The 16,267-nt window shown below is 40.1% G+C and overlaps 2 protein-coding genes across 2 annotated transcripts in view; one reads left to right on the top strand and one right to left on the bottom strand.

Annotated features, from left to right (window-relative positions):
• The window catches only part of cobll1b (cordon-bleu WH2 repeat protein-like 1b), a 22,928-nt gene extending 11,179 nt beyond the window's left edge, over nucleotides 1-11,749 (top strand). The window contains exons 3-13 of the mRNA XM_037686942.1: nucleotides 4,121-4,309; nucleotides 5,763-5,967; nucleotides 6,044-6,269; nucleotides 6,402-6,446; nucleotides 6,550-6,644; nucleotides 6,820-7,050; nucleotides 7,139-7,262; nucleotides 9,280-9,505; nucleotides 9,596-9,681; nucleotides 9,829-11,234; nucleotides 11,632-11,749. Coding sequence (XP_037542870.1) covers nucleotides 4,121-4,309; nucleotides 5,763-5,967; nucleotides 6,044-6,269; nucleotides 6,402-6,446; nucleotides 6,550-6,644; nucleotides 6,820-7,050; nucleotides 7,139-7,262; nucleotides 9,280-9,505; nucleotides 9,596-9,681; nucleotides 9,829-11,234; nucleotides 11,632-11,661 — 2,863 coding nt within the window. The 3' untranslated portion in view covers nucleotides 11,662-11,749. The remainder of the gene's footprint in view (nucleotides 1-4,120; nucleotides 4,310-5,762; nucleotides 5,968-6,043; nucleotides 6,270-6,401; nucleotides 6,447-6,549; nucleotides 6,645-6,819; nucleotides 7,051-7,138; nucleotides 7,263-9,279; nucleotides 9,506-9,595; nucleotides 9,682-9,828; nucleotides 11,235-11,631) is intronic.
• The window catches only part of ttc21b (tetratricopeptide repeat domain 21B), a 309,444-nt gene that overhangs the window by 81,086 nt on the left and 212,091 nt on the right, over nucleotides 1-16,267 (bottom strand). The window lies entirely within an intron of this gene.

Here is a 16,267-nt window from a genome sequence, read left to right as displayed (position 1 = left end):
AAAACAGCACCTCAGACTGAGGAAGTCTCTTGGATGAGAGACGAAACGTTTCTATATTTTTTTGCTTTGTTTTATTTTTTGTTTTTTTGAATGTCCAGAGGACCAGATTGAACTTTTTTGGATACTTTGTTCACTTTTTAATTTATGACTCTATACATTTGTCAATCTGTTGATACCCATTTTTAAATGTCTAATATTTTACAAGGATCTCTTAAACACTTAGCCTAAAAAAAATGAAGTAACTGGTAGAAACTTTTCTTGTCTTTTTTATATGTTTCACTGTACTTTTCAATGGTTATGTTAACGCAGTACATCACTATAGTGTTTGTAGATTTCAAGTTATGAAAAGCTTCTATATAATTAGCATGCTAGCAGTGCATGCTAGCTTTTTATTGCATGCAGGAGTGCTGCATTGACAGGTCTATGAACCACTGAGAAGAACAACGACTCTGAATCATGTCCAAACTCTGCAAGACTAACCTGTACAATCATTAGTTCGGTTTTAGTCATGAAAGCTCATTTATAAATGGCAGTAGTTTCATTCTGTTCAAACGATCTCGAGCAACATTTTGTTGGATGTCTTGCTTGACAAAGTAGAGCGAACCATGAATGAGTCAAGAGTCTCATTTACATTCGACTGATTTGAAGCACTGAGTTCCATATTTGGTATTACTGTAATTGAACTGGGTACATTAAAATACTTTCAGCCCTCCTAATAATCTGCAAATATGTTTTGCCCAAGTGTATGTAACGTCTGTCACAGAACTGTGTATTCTGCAATTCTTTGTGACAACATGAACATGTTTGCTGATTCCGTTTGTTTTGAGCATGTGTGACGAGCAGCTTTCTGTAGATGCTAATCTAAATGTAGCCAGCTACGGTATGTGGAAACTAAACGTGCATGTAGCTCAGAGGCACTTTTTTTTTTTCTTTGATGTGCAAATGCAACTCTTATTTCTTCAACTCTGCCCCTTTTTTATTATGTGGAAACCTGTAACAGTTCATATTGTTGCTAATTGTCTATCCTCCGCTTGTCTGGCTGCTGTTCACTCTGACTTTTTATTTTATTTATATATATATATATATATATATACACGTTATTAGCTGTAGATGAACTTTGATACATTGATTTATACGACATCCTTTAAATCTAAAACATTTGCAACACGTTCACGTTAATACATTTAACATTTTAAAGCATATAGACATTTATAATTTACGATGGATTAATTTTAATCACGACAAAAAATGCACAATCCAAAATTATTAAAGTACCAGTACTGAATGATCACATTCATGGTTCAGTTATTTTATTTATTATTTGTTTCCTCTTTCAGCTTCTCCCTTCTTCAGGGGTCACCACAGTGAACTGAGTCGCACGAGGACTTGTCAGTTATTTTTGCGCTGGATGCCCTTCCTGAAGCAACCACAGACCACCGAGCTACCACGCCAGCTAGGGCACCCAGGGGAGCAGATGGTGGGGGTTAAGTGCCTTGCTCAAGGACCCAGAGTGGGGCAAATGAGGCTGAATGCAGGTGTTTCACCTATCCCACCCACATTTTGATGTTGTCGGTACCGGGAGTTGAACCAGCGATCACAGGCCCACCCTCTCTAACCTCTGCGCCACCACTCTCCCATGCTTCTGTTAATATGCTGTATTTGTTTTACCCTTGAAATCCTCAGTTTTGTAACTCCGTTTAGTAAATACCTGTGTTGGCACTATGGAGGTTTGGATGGACGGATCGTGACAGTTGGGTTGTTTTGATGGATTTAGGAGCAGCTGCTGCAGTCCAGTTCGGTCTGTGAGTGAGCTGTTTTCTAGCCGTTCGCAGCTTTTACTTCTATTTTCAAGCAGGTTTTTCTACTCCTTATTGCCACACGAGAGTAAACAAGCACTCATTCAGCAGCTCCTGGTATCTGTGACGGTTATTGTTCCAGTTCGATGATATGGTTTGTGTTTAAGTCTATTCTTTATCTAACATGTTTGGCTCATGGTAAATATACAATCGGATAAACCAATGCATATGAATTTCACAGCTTACTGCATTATTATTATTATTTTTTTTCCAGATGGCTTTTTGACTTTGAATAGAAAACACAGGCTGGCATTTTCATCTGTTCTTCATGAAATTATAACTTCTTCTGCAAACAGTCAGGGGGGGGGGGAAACCTTGAAGCTTAGCTAGATAGTTCTGACAATACATTTACATCCTTGATTTATTTTATTTTTTTTTAAACACTTTATGTACTGCACTTTTTATATTCTCATTCTTACCAAAAGGCATGTTGGTGAGGAGGTGTAGGAGAGTTCAGGACACTTCAGCACCCTGTGACAATCTTTGCATTGAAAAGTAACTCCCCCAACCACTGGATTGAAGCCTGTACCCCGCCCGCCTCTTGCCCATTGAAAACTCGAGATACCAGCTCCCCACAACCCTGAACAGGATGACGAGGAGTAGAAAATGAATGAATGAAGGAGTTAGAACATCTAGAACTTTTCCCCTGAGTCTGTTATTCTAAGCCTGGTTCTACCAGAACAATAACACTGACAACATTCTTTGTTGGAAACAAGCAAAAATGCTTTAAAGGCTTTTGGCCTCAAGATTCAGTAATAAAGTCGTCTATTTATTTTAGATTTTGCTTTTGTTTGGTTTTTCAAGATATTAATAGAGATGGTGAAACAGCTGCTTTTAATTTTAATTTGTATCTTAAGGGCTAGCAAACAATTTGGATTTTTTTTTTTCAAGTAGGCCTCTATTTGGTTTAATTTACATCATTTTTTGTAAAAAATAAAACGCACAAAAAAAATTATTCAGGTTTTGGGTGCTGCATTAATTACTTTGCCATCCCTTTTTGGAGATTCTGCGAGTTACGTTGCAGACTTTGAGCACTTTAAGTTAAATATTAAAGAAAAATACACCAAACAAATATAAATGCAACACTTTTTTTGTTGTTTTTTGCTCCCATTTTTCATGAGCTGAGCTCAAAGATCTGACTTTTTCTACGCACACAACAGGCCCTTTTCTCTCAAATCTTCTTCACACGTGTGTAAATCTGTTAGTGAGCACTTCTTTGCTGAGATGATCCGTCCACCTCGCAGGTGTGGCTGATCAAGATGCTGATTGGACATCATCTTGGCATTTTCATTAGACTGGGATTCAAAGTGAATGGTTTCTGTTTGCATTTTCCCCGACAGATTTTTGAATTGTACCGAGGAGCCTGGAATTCAAGCACAGATATTAGTTTTAGGTAGCATGTGTGAGTATATATGTCCTATTCTGTGTTTAAGGGCATCTGCCCTCATGGAAATACCAATAATCTTGGGTAGACTTTCCTCAGTGGAGGCTGTGAGCTCGCATTGCTCAGATTCCTCTGTTTGTGTAAGCAGGGCCCACATGTGAGACTTTACAGGCCGTAACTCAGAGTACTACATCTACAAAAACCCTTTATCAGCATTCTGACTGAACGTTTCCAGCAGTTGTGATTCCTGGGTCCACTGACGATATTGATTTCTTGTTTTAATTTTGCCCGTCATAACATTTGCTGTAAAAAACAAAAAAACAAAAAAACATTTCCACATTTTTGTTTACAGGCTCCATCGCTGCACGAGTTCGTGCTGCTGTCTTCAATTCGTTGTGTTGTAAAAATCACATGAATGCTTGTCTGTTAGTTGACCAGCTGACAAGATGGCATCTTTTATTTATTTAGTTTACTTGTATGCATTTTTATGCTCATTTACTGTCTGTAATATTCTGGTTGTAAATTTTCCTTGTACTCTTTCATGTATATTTATAACCATATGCACAATACTACAGCAAAGCTTATTTTATAATAACCCAGACAAGTCTTTTCATTTGAAGTCTGTTCATCAGGCTCAGTGGGCAAATCCGTCCAATGGTTGTCTTGTGACTTGTGTGCAAAGTAGTCTTGGGACACCTAAATGTTACAGCCTCTTTGCTTTGAAAAACGTGTGAAAGAAAGGGGTTCCCTCTGTGCCGTCTAAAAAAATAAAGAACTTTAATGCTTTTTTAAAATGTTTTCTGCATGCATACTAAAGAATGTAAGAAACCCTGTCTGTAATGTGAAGAAAAGTTAATTTGTTTTTCTTGTTTGACTGCAGGGTGTCAGCCAAAAATAAAGCCCCGTCCCCACCAGGACTGAAGAAGCTGGATTCTTCAGGTTTCTCCCAGTGGCACCCAGGAAACCCTCATTTAACCATGGACCAGAAGGAGAACCTTATCGATAAAGAGCTTTCTCTCACCGTGGTTCTGCCTGGAGGAGTGGAAAAGACGACGGTGGTTCATGGAAGGTACACTGAGACAGTTTCTTATATAAAGCACCGCAGTCGTCCTGTTGCAACATTTTAGACTCCACACCATGGGATGTGTGAGGTATGAAGTCATCACATGACGTCCTGCTTGATCCAACCGAGCCAGCTGGGTGGAGTCGCTCTGTCTTTTGTTTTTAGTTAATGGGTGCACTCACGCAAAATTAGTTGCATTCGTTTCATTTTGGGTCATGGAAGCAAAAAAAACTCGGAACGTCGTTGTTAAACTTCATTAAATACTTTAGCTTTTGCATGCCTCCGTGCAAGAATGAACCCGTTCAATACTTAAACGGGGGCTGTAATCAGGTCCGCATGTGTCAGCCTGACCTTTGTGTCAAATGTTTCAAAGCAAAGTCTACCTGTTCTCCGTCACAGCTCAACACTTTCCATCAAAATGGTTTACTTAAGATATTCCTATCATTCTGTCAATGCAAACAATTTTTCAACAAGCTTTCAGAGCTGTCCTTTGCACCTTGGCCTGAATTGGCTGAGATTAATTCAATTTATTTTTAAAAGTTACATTCTTTTGCTCCCTTTAAGCCTATTCAGAGCGCCTATACAACTTAGTTTTGACAGTACAGTTGGTGTTAGAAATTGTTGCCGTCATACCATACATTTGTTTTGTGGTAATTTTTTTTCCCACGAGTTCACTTTTTATCACAAATATGCCCAATTTCTCTATTACACAAAATATATGAGCAGTCATTAACCAGTTGGTTCATCCAGAGAAACCTGTTTGGCCTTTTTTGTCGTTTTTCAAGTACTGTCTTTTTCGGACTATAAGGCTCACTGTAGATTTTTGAGAAAATTAAAGGATATTAAGTGCGCCTTTCTAGTCTGAAAAATACGGTACATGCAAAGTTATTTTAACAAGAAATTATTGTTAGCTTAAGGAATCTCTTAAAAGTAAAATTTATGGAATAAATGTGCGTTTTTAACTTTTGGTTGGACAAAATAAGAATTTTTGCTGCCTTGAATTCTTCTGCTTGCATGGACACATTTTCTGTTATGTTTTATTAAGTAAATATACAGAGTGAGTCAGGTAGTCAATATTTGAGACATATTTTTTTTTCCTTTTTATAGAGAAGTCTGAAATGCAACTCCATAAAAAGGGACTAATTCTTCGTTTAGATCCAACAAAGTTCAGTCAGGTCATCTGGACATCTTATCACCAGCAAACTCATTGGTCCACTATGCGAGTGCTGCTTTTGGGACTGAGTTTGTTTGTGGCTCCTCGGACTGATGAAGTCCTTTGGATGAAGGACGAAATGTCTCCAAAAAAAAAAACTGTCCAGATGATCTAACTGATCTTGTTGGATTGTTTTTTTTAACCTGGATTGTTGAGCGTGAACTTTGATCTTTGTTTGGGTAATCATTTTGGATGATGCCTAACTTCTTGACTTAAATGAACCCTTCTCATGTCTGTGCCTTTCAGTAAACCCCTAATGGACCTATTAGTGACGCTTTGTGCCAAGTATCACCTGAACCCGTCGAGCCACACTTTAGAACTGGTCACATCCAACAGGAACAACGTCAAGCTCAAGCCCAATGCTCTCATTGGAACGTTGGGTGCAGAAAAGATCATACTGAAACCTAAAGGAGAGGATGCAAACAAGAAAACTGGTCCCCAGATGCCCGAGGTAGGCTGTTGACTACAGTAAACACGACTTATTTGATTGTTCACGTTGAATAAATGCCTCGTTGTGTGCTCTCTAGGCTACGGTTCGGATGGTGATAAACTACAGAAAGAGCCAGAAAACGATATTGCGAGTAAATCCTCGAGTCCCTCTACATGAACTCTTACCGGCAATATGTGAGAAATGTGAATTTGACACTGAGACTACAGTTCTGTTGAGAGATGTCACGTCACTGGCCCCGTTGGACTTGTCCAACACTCTTAATGATTATGCAATACGGGAGGTTTACGCAAAAGACACAAAAAGTGAGTACCGGTGTGTTCAATACTTCTAATATTCAGTGTGTTTTACTGTGCCTGACCAGCCTACCTTTTTTTTGAGCCTCGCTGTGAAAGCCATTTGTTATGCACGAAATCTCAGGTTTGTTTGCTTTGCAGGACAAGCTGCTTCTCCTGTGCACTCGAACTCACCACCTTGTTCAGGTATTTCATCAAAGCGAACCTCGTGGTTTGATTTCCACCGAGCAATTGCAGTTTTATGTTCTCACAACTGACTTTTTTTTGTGTTTTGGTTTTGCTTTTATAGGAGCAGTAACGCCAAGCAAAGATAAAAATCAGAAAGAGAAAGAAAATAAAGGCCGTTTCAGCATGTTTAGAAAAAGCAAGAAAAAGGCAGAGCAGGTGAATGTAAACAAATATTTAACTGTACCATTTTTAGGACAAATTTACTCTTTTACAGCATTGTATATATTAAATGGGTTTTTTTTTAGCTTTGGTTTGCCACTGGCTAAAGTTCACTGTGCTGTTTGGAGACATGCTTCTTATCATGTTCTGGTTGAATGTTTGTTCTTTAAAGCCAACAACCGCCAGCGCCCCTGCTTCTCCTGTCCTCGTCAGCAAACCCCGACCTCTCAGTGTGGCTTTACCCATCTCGGATTCAGCCTCTCTCGGCTCTTCCATGTTCGCCGATGTGCCAAAGAAGAGACGTGCGCCCCAACCCCCGGTCCTTGTGTCGCAGAGCTTTCGCTCAGACTTTGGCGCCCGCCGGAGACTCCACTCTGAGCCCAACCCCCTTCCTGATGATCAGGTGAGCAGACTGAGAATCAGAGGCTTTGCTGTCTCGTATCACTTGCATCATTCTGTGCATTTTTTAGTTTTTAAATCTTATCCTGAAGGTGGCTGGTGTAAGTCGTGGGTCCTCAGCTGAGTCTTCACTGAGGAGGACCAAACGCAGGGCTCCTCCACCCCCAAGTTCTCCGAGCCCTGTTCTCCAAGAAACTATTTCAGAAGATTTGCAAGGTTTGCCTTTCTTTATTTGTTTATTTATGTCTCATACATGTTTTTATACAGTAGCTAAAAAAAATAGCTTAAAAGATTAGACTGGTTTGGTCCAGCTGTTAAATAAAATTGGCCTTTGAGGGTAACTTTGGCTCTTCTTTTCTTTGACTTTTGCGCCCCCTAGTGGTTATTGTTGAGAAGTGCCCAATACAAGAAGTCCCGGAAACCTGGAAAAAGTCACCTTGCAGAGCACAGATCACAGCCAATTATTAATCTAGCAGGGCTAATTTTTAATTTTACAGATTATGCTTCATTTGTGGGGGGAAACTGTGCCACTCTGATTCTGTCATGTTTTAGTTCATTTGAGCTTTTCTTGGAAAGAACACATTCAACAATAGATTTGTCTTCACTCAGTTTCTAGGATGGTTCTTTTAATTGAATTCCTTTTATATTTCAGTAGTAAACTATTTATATTTTTTAAAACAGTTGTGTATAATTATCAAGTTTTGGTAGACTTTCCTGTGATTGTACAGACCCAGTGCACCCATTGTCCCGTTAGGGGAAACTCCACCCGTCTTGTAAGCACAGCTATTAAAAAATAGTCTTGTTTATGAAGGTTTATATTTCTGGAATTATAGAAACAAGAAAGACTAGAAAACATTTTCTCACATCCCTTGATATTCTGCCAAGCAGAGTTGAGCTCGTTTCTACTACGACTTCGAAACCTGCGCTTGTTTTATTCTGCATGTGGGAAGTAAAACCGTGCTTGTTGTGCTCAGAACTTGGAAGTGTCCTTTCAGAAACCTTATCGTGTCATTGAAGGGCAATTTTCCTGTGAAAAACTTGAGCAGTTTATAGAAAATGTTGAACTTGTTGCAGATTTAATATCTGAACTCATTTTTTATATTAGTTTTTCGGAGCATCACACAAAAAAATTGTTCCATCATGACATTTTATGCAAATATTTACTAACAAATACTATAATCTGTGTCCACACAAATTGTAATTTTTATTCTGTTAACCCTTTAAATGATACTATCCTTGTAGCTTTTAGGGTTTTCTTTCTTCTATAACTCTTGCTCTGTTAAGACGTCTCTCACGTCCTGTTACCTGTGGTTCACTACAACAAGATGTCTTTTATAGAATATAGTTTAACAGCTGCCTTCAAACATATTTTATCAGATTTAAATATTTCCAACACCGACTTTACAGATAAAAATCACTGCCTCCTATTTTTTAACTTCCCCTTGTGACTGTAAATACTGCGCTCAGAGGCTGAGAACAGCAAGCTTTGTTGAAGTGGCCTTGAAATTCCTGCTGCTCACTGTTCCTCTGTGTTACACTTCCTCTATCTGCCACATCAGGTGTTAAAGGGATAGTTCAAATCTTTTGAAGTGAAGTTATGTTGACTATATAAACACTAGTATCTTTTTTTTTTTTTATGATCAAACTGGCGAGCTAATTGCTAATTTCAGCAGAGCCAAGAACCAAAGTGGATCCCAGCTTTTTAAAACATCTCCAGTCTTAAAACATTTTTCATGGTTTACATGAAAACTGTTTTTTTATGAACCTATGTATTGCCATCAGTTTTGCATGACATTGCTATTCAGACAGAAATGTTAATTCAAGTGCCCCAGTCTGCAGTTGAAGTGCTACAAACAGCTGCTGCTGCATTTATTAAACGGCCACGGGATGTTAATTTGACAGCAATGTAAAGGTTTAAAAGTATTGTTTGTGTGACATTTTTAGATGAGTTAAACACTGTAGCAATGCACCTTTTTTGGCACCACTCGGACTAGCCATTAGCTCATCAGCTTGACCAGTATTGAACTTTATTTCTCCAAACTGAGATATCTACAACAGGTAAGATATTAAATATTCATCCCCTTTCCTCAAAACCCAACCTCAAAATATCTGAACAGTTGCTTTTAACATGGTGGAGACATGTTTTTTTGTGGAATTGAGAAGTTGGGACTCAAAGGTAACCATATTATTGACCACTCCTGATTGACATCTGCATGGTTTTAATGTTTTTCAGTGACTGTGGCTGCTAACCCGCTACAAGAGATCATGGAGCAGGAGGAGACCAGCGCGTCTGTAATATCTGCAATAACTGCAGCAGCTTGCAGTACCCAGGAAGAGATCAGTAGCCTCAACGTGTCGTCTGAAGTCTCATTACATTCACCTTCCCCTGATATTGGGTCTAGGAGCACAGTGGAGGAGATTGGGGAAGATCAGTCGCCTGATCTGTCCTCAGATGGCAAGTACGAACCAAAGTAATGCTATGCACAGCGCTCAAGTGTTTTTTCCCTTATTGTTGGCAGATCTCTTAAGTCTTTATTTTTTTTTTCCAGTCTTCTGGAAAGCCTTGTGAATGGTTCTGCAGCTTTGAGTGAAAATAAAATTGATGTCGCAGACGCTCACGAACTGACAGTTACCAGTGAGTATTTTCAAAATAAGATGGCGCCGTTCTTTTCTGTTTTACTAATATTCTTTAAAAAAAATTTGTCTCATTGCTTCAGTTCTACAATACACTGTGGTCAGCTTGTTTTTCATTCTTAAATAACGTGTTTTTTTTTCTGTATAGATGGTGAACCACTCAAAGATAGCCCACAGTCCATCTGTGAAGAGTCTGCAGCCGAGAGCGCTGAAAGGGATTGTAGCGTTGGCGTCCAAACTCTGCCTCAGACGAAGGATGAAGAAGTGCAGGCAAACACCGAAACCCTTCAAGAGCTGACTGACGGCGTGGAGAGTTCAGCCACCAGCACATCATCTCCCACCGGAGTAGGCGCTCAAGTGCAAACCGATTCCACAAGTTTCTCCGAGCCTCCTCCACAGCAACACGAGGACAAAGTTCCTTCATCAGCACATTCACTCGCTGCACAAACGGTGGAGAAAAAAGACACGGCCACTCTGACAGAGGAGCTGGAACCATCTGACCTGAAGCATGCCTCGCTCCAAACTTCACCGTGCCAAGACTCGACACCAAGTGTGCCTGCTACTTTGAAAGCACCGCCTATGTACGCCACAAACTCTGAGCCAAAACCTAAACCTTCCAATGAGCTGACAAGGGACTACATCCCCAAAGTGGGGATGACTACATACACCATTGTGCCTCAGAAATCTCATGAGAAACTGAGATACTATGAAGTTGCACTGACACTGGAGGCTGCTTCCAAAGCTCCAGATGGCCTTGAAATTGGTTCTCTTGATTTAAATGAGGACACAGGACAGATTGGTGACTCAAAAGAGAAATGCGAGCTAGGTTCTAATTTACCCAGGGATGACTTGATGACTAGCACAATAACCACTACTACTACTACTCAACACACTGTAAATGAAAGTATACCTACATATTCTTCTTCACCAATAACTTTACACAGCCCAGACAATGTCCTCTCCGCCAATCCTGTGTCTCCACCAGGTTCGCCAGCAGAGGTCAAGGAAATGAAAATTCCACCCGCAACCAAACCCAAGCCTGCTTCTATCCACTTGGCCCAGCACAAAAAAAGACCTGGATATTACGTAACTTCAGCTGCTGAGAAAAGCCTCAGTGCCAGTCCTGGCTCTGGGCTCAAGGAGACTGAAGGGAGTGCAGAAGGAGCAGCGCTGCCATCCCCTCCTCCTCTTTCTCCTCCTTTTCCTCCACCTCCTGTACAGTTTCAAGGGGAGGCAGCAGAGGCCACTAATGTTCTGTTGAGCCCCCAGCAGGAGGGCAAGAATGCATACTCAAGAATGACGAGGCAAAGCAGCCTGCCTTCTAGAGAGCCCAGCGCAGGGCTAAGCTTGGAAAAATTAAGAAGCTTTGCAGCGCCGAGACCATTCGCTCCGACAACGCCTTCCCGCTTCGCCCAGGCGGTGTCCTCGGCTGTGAAACGGAGCCAGTCTCTATCCCACAGGCCAAAGTTGCCTCCCTCGTCTGCGTTTCCACCGGCCTTTCCAATTACAAGTCCGTCATCAGTCTTGGAGTCAGAGGGATTATCCAAGCTCGAGGTTGGTTCTGAAACACAGTTGCACACTGATTTAAATGCTGACGATTAAAACTCGTGAGGCCACAGTTGCAGGGCGCAATGCACGAATGATCGAAGCACATTTTTTCACACTTTTTCCCAACGAGAGCGGGACAACCTGGCATCCCTCGGTTTTGCATCAGCCGTTGGGTTTTATCTAGTGTGTATATGTTCTGTAAACAAAAGGGTTTCTTAAGGATATTCTGATATTTTTCATGTAGCACATACATTTAAACAATAGATGAATCCCTTTATTTGTGGATATAGATCTATTATTTCCTTTTTACACATATATTTAAGGATAAAACAAGTTTTCCTACCCAGTGGCTTAAATGAGCCCAGAATTTAATAAATATGAGCTAATTTTTTTTCTGTTGCAGAGTGAAGAGGGTGTTCAGAGCAAACCGTAGCTGTGCCGTTAATCTGATGACATATCAGCCACAGTAAGCCAAAACCAGCTCTTTACAAAACCGTTTTGATACATTTTGACACCAACATGTGACTTTCTTTTTTTTATTTCAGGAGGAGCTTGTCTTTTTTTTTTTTCTTTGAATTCAGACTTTTATATATTTTTTTTCATTTGTATCTCAAGGCACAAAAGAAGAAGCAGTCTTTTGTGCGACCTCGTTTTGGTCTTCGACCGTGTACATAAAAGGATCTATTTTTAAAATCAATCGTTGGTTTATTCGCGTACACCACTGAGTAATAATCTAGCAAATTTTAAGTTTCTTTTATTTTGTTTGACCGTGCATTTAATGCAAAGTGTTAATGATAACAATTCTATAAATTATTTGAATAATTGTAACTTTATTGGGTTTATAAAACATTTATTATATGAATACTGGATGTGTAGGACAGACCAGGTCTGACCTATGGGAAATATTTCTTAGATGATTATTCAGATTTATATTTAAGTATTGTTTTGATTCAAATGTAAACAAGTATGTTAATGTGTATACTTGTTTCTGCCATCAGCTGTTGCTATAAATAAAGCTTTTATGTCACTCGCCTCATTTTCATAATTTCTCCAATTTGCACTGCCCTTTGTTGCACATGCATTCATTCCTAAATATCCTGGATGGGCTTACCCAGGAACATGTTGGTGTAAGCAACACTGTAAAACCCTCAGGTCAAAACACTTAAAGACATAATTGTGGTTTGTTTTATTTATTCAGGAAAGCTTTTTAAAGTTAAAAAAAGAAGCTATTTTCAACAAGTAAAATTCTGTGGAAGTTTATGAGCAATGAATATCTTACCTGTGGTAGACAGATCCTTGAACAGACTCACTTTGGAAACATGGAGTTCCTACATTTACTGCCTGTTTTTTCTGAATGGAGCGTGACATTGACTGACATATTGGTGTGGCATCCGCAGTATTGTGAACTCTGTGCCGGTCCATTGTGGTGAAGAGGGAGCTGAGCTGTAAGACAAGGCTCTCTGTTTACCGTTCAGTCTACGTTCCTACCTTCACCCAGTCTGGAGCTCTGGGTAGTGACGGAAAGAATGAGATCACAGATACAGGCGGTTGAAATGTTTCCTCTGCAGGGCAACTGGACTCCATTAGAGACGGAGTGAGAAGTTCAGTTATCACATCAAGAGGAACCAGTTGAGGTGGTTCAGGCATCTGGTAAGGATGCTTCCTGGGCACCTCCATATGGTGCTTCGAACGTGTCCGACTGGGAGAAGACCCAGGACACACTGGAGAGATTATGTCTGTGTTGGCCTGGGAACACCTTGGGTTCCTCCTAGAAGAGGTGGCTGTGGAACGATGTCTGGGCCTCCCTGCTCAAGCTTACCCGACTTCGGAACAAGCGGAAGATAATGGATGGATGGAAGGATATTCCTTAAAAAGTAGTTTCCTTCAATTATTGTGAATGATGGTTCTGGTCACTCTGCGTTTCTGACAACAACAAAATAACTACCTCTATTCACACAGTTTAACTGCCACCCACTTGTATATCTTGCACCAAAAACAGGTTTATTTGCATTTCCTGTTCAATTCCTGTAAAGAGAAACACATCTCAAAAACACAAACCATTCACTATTCAGACGGGGAACATTGGTGTACCACTTGTTTAATGGGCCTTTCATGCCAGAGTTTTAAACTAAGGTGATCTTGGAGGTGACAGAGTTGCAGCCAGTTATGTTAAACCTTGTAAATGACAATAAGCATGACCTCATGCAATAGTGACCTCTTGTTCAATAAATGTATTGAGGGTGACTCTTGGCTACTACCACAACAAAACTGGTCCAATATCTGTAAAATGGACTGAATTATAACCATTTTTGTGGCAGCAATCTTGGTTTCACGCCGAAAGTTAAACAGCTGTAACCATCCATCAATGATTACTTTCTCAGAGTTTCATTAAAATGTGTCCAGTGGTCCATGAGCTAATTTGCTAATGGTGCAGACAAACACTCCGACAGGAGCAAAATCAGTGTTTCCTCTCACCTTGGGCAGCGAACAATAAAGAGTAGAATATGTTACAAAACTAATTGCAAAAAAAAAATAAGTGAAGCATCTCTGAGAAATGTTTTTTGGTGTATATAATATGTTGGGGGGGGGGGGGGGGGGATCATAAATACTTGTCAACTTATAATTTTTATACAATGAAGTATGCTTATGTGTCCTTGAGCAAGGCACTGAATCTTGTTTATTGGTAGATCAGAGAAAAACATATAACAGGATGCATGACTGACTGGTTGAATCAAAAACCATCCATCCACCCAGTTTTCACAATTAAGTCTTCTTCAGTAAAATGCTTCCATGTTAAAAACGTGTTTTCTTTTAGTCATTTTACCACAAAGTGTTTCATTTTCCCTGAATTTTTATTAAAATCTGTGCAGCAAGTCTGACCTCTTTGTTTACTGTCTGAATCTTCCCTGGTTAGGGTTCGTTACACATTACTTTTCAGAAAGATGTTCTCATCCCAACCATCCCCATGTGGAACCTGTAACTGAGTGACACAGCCAGCTCCACAACCAGTCCGCTGCACCGGCTGATCACTCTTTACAACCAGTCTACAGTGGAAGAAGTTTAAAGTGCAGGTCCCGTGCAAAGTCCACAGACAAAGAACAGCTGGGTTTACAGCCCTCATGAACTCATTACCAAATCTTTTGTTCAAGTTCTTTGTCTGCAGGTTTTCTGGCTTCCAGCTTGCAAATGAAAATTGTATTTACCACAAAAAAAAAGAGGTCATCTTTTAAAATATATACACATTAATCATGGGGTCAAGACAAGGATGTCTGTTTTGAGAGTCATTGTATTTAAAAATATCTTTATTGTGGTGGAACATGTTTGGGTAGGAGGGATCATTTTGCCCCACAGGGCCAGCCCCGTGGGCAGCAGATGAGCCAGAAAAACTTGTGTGTACTTGTGTGTGTGTGTGTGTGTGTGTGTGTGTGTGTGTGCGTGTGCGTACTGCTGTGTGCAGAGAAGTACCGGCAGTCAGCCTGCTCCAGCAGGGCACGCTCTCTAGTCCAGCAGCTCGTTTCTCTTGTTCACTCCGGATGATGCCTTGGCCACATCACTGATATGAATAAAACACTGGAGAAGATACACACGTCTGGAAGCCTCGGACAGAGAGCAGAGATTTTTCATACTGGGAAGAGTAATGGGAGTAGTTTTTCCAGCCCAGCCCTCATCCCACTTCAAGATCCTTCACTAACACCAAATGCTCAGGAGACTGGGACCAAGCTGTGCCCAGGGAACAGGTATGACTCTTTTTAAAGTCTTGTCGAGAACACAGCTCTTTTCATCATTTTCATAATAAATGCATGCAAAGTAAAAAAATAAAATAAAATAAAAGGTGATTCATACATTACATTGTATAATGTGAGATGCCTTATTTCAATAGTACAGTTGTGTTTGCAGGTGCCAGTCAGAAAATTGAACGCTGCTTTTCTGGTGATGTGTTTAAACGCCTGAAATCGAGCACCTGTTGGTTTGAAAGAGACAGTTTGTTGACTCTGTAAAGGAGGAATGAAGAAGCTGTCAGTCAATAAACAGAACTAATCTGCAGGATCTAACTCTCTTACCTCATCATACGGGATTGTGATTCTGCTGGAGACCAGTTCACAAACACGCATTAGTTTTTGTTTTCTTGAAACACACAAAAAAGCATTTATTCTTTTTTTAAATATATACAGTATATTATCTGCAATGTTGCATTTATTTTAGCGTTTTTCTATTTATTGTGCTTGGATCAGTTCCCCTGAATGTCAAAGCACTGCACGGCAGTTGCCTTATCTGCTGTTTTATCAGAAGTGCTGGTGAGTGGGCATGTCACCAGGCTGTTTACAACAAGGTGGGGGGTCAATGCAAAAAATATTTGTGGCACTTTATCTCTTCCTCATTTCTATTGTGTTCAAAAAAGTGATTTGTTGTTGGTGTTGGTCTGTTCTACAAACAAAATGTAACTCTGGAACGTCTATTTGTTTATCGAGTTCAAGTACGTTTATTGTCATTTCATCACGTGTGGTACACGAGGTGGAACGAAACTGTGTACACAGTGTCCCAGTTACATCCAACAATAGCAAAAATATAAAATGTAAAACGAAACCGTAAATAAGGAGCTGAGATATAAACTAAGAAATACGCTAAACACTAATAGTGCAAACCACTACGCCGAACAACAGCATGAACATGTCTGCGTGAGCAGACGAGTAGGAATGAATAGAGCAGCATGAGATCAGCAGCATGGATAATCAGCAGCACATATCAAAGTGATGACTTTATCAGACTGAATATACTTTTTTGTTTTACTTTTACTATAAATGCAGCAGTAGTTCTCTTATTGACTGTTGCAAATGAAACAGAGAAAAATCTGCTTTAGTCTTTGAGCAACAAAACATAAGTTTAGATAATTTGCTAATGATTCTGTCTCGTGTGTGGGTTTTGTTTCAGGAGTGTCAGAGAGGCAGACAGCTCCTTATCGCCTGTCCCAAAGCCATATCCCGAGCTGCTTCCTTCAACCCTGTGCCCCCTCGTCTCTGAACGTTTGTTACCGTGGACAA

This window comes from Nematolebias whitei, chromosome 13, assembly GCF_014905685.2.
Source record: "Nematolebias whitei isolate Nwh7 chromosome 13, NemWhi1, whole genome shotgun sequence".
In the NCBI taxonomy this organism is placed as follows: Eukaryota; Metazoa; Chordata; class Actinopteri; order Cyprinodontiformes; family Rivulidae; genus Nematolebias; species Nematolebias whitei.
This window is presented reverse-complemented; position numbering and strand designations above follow the sequence as displayed.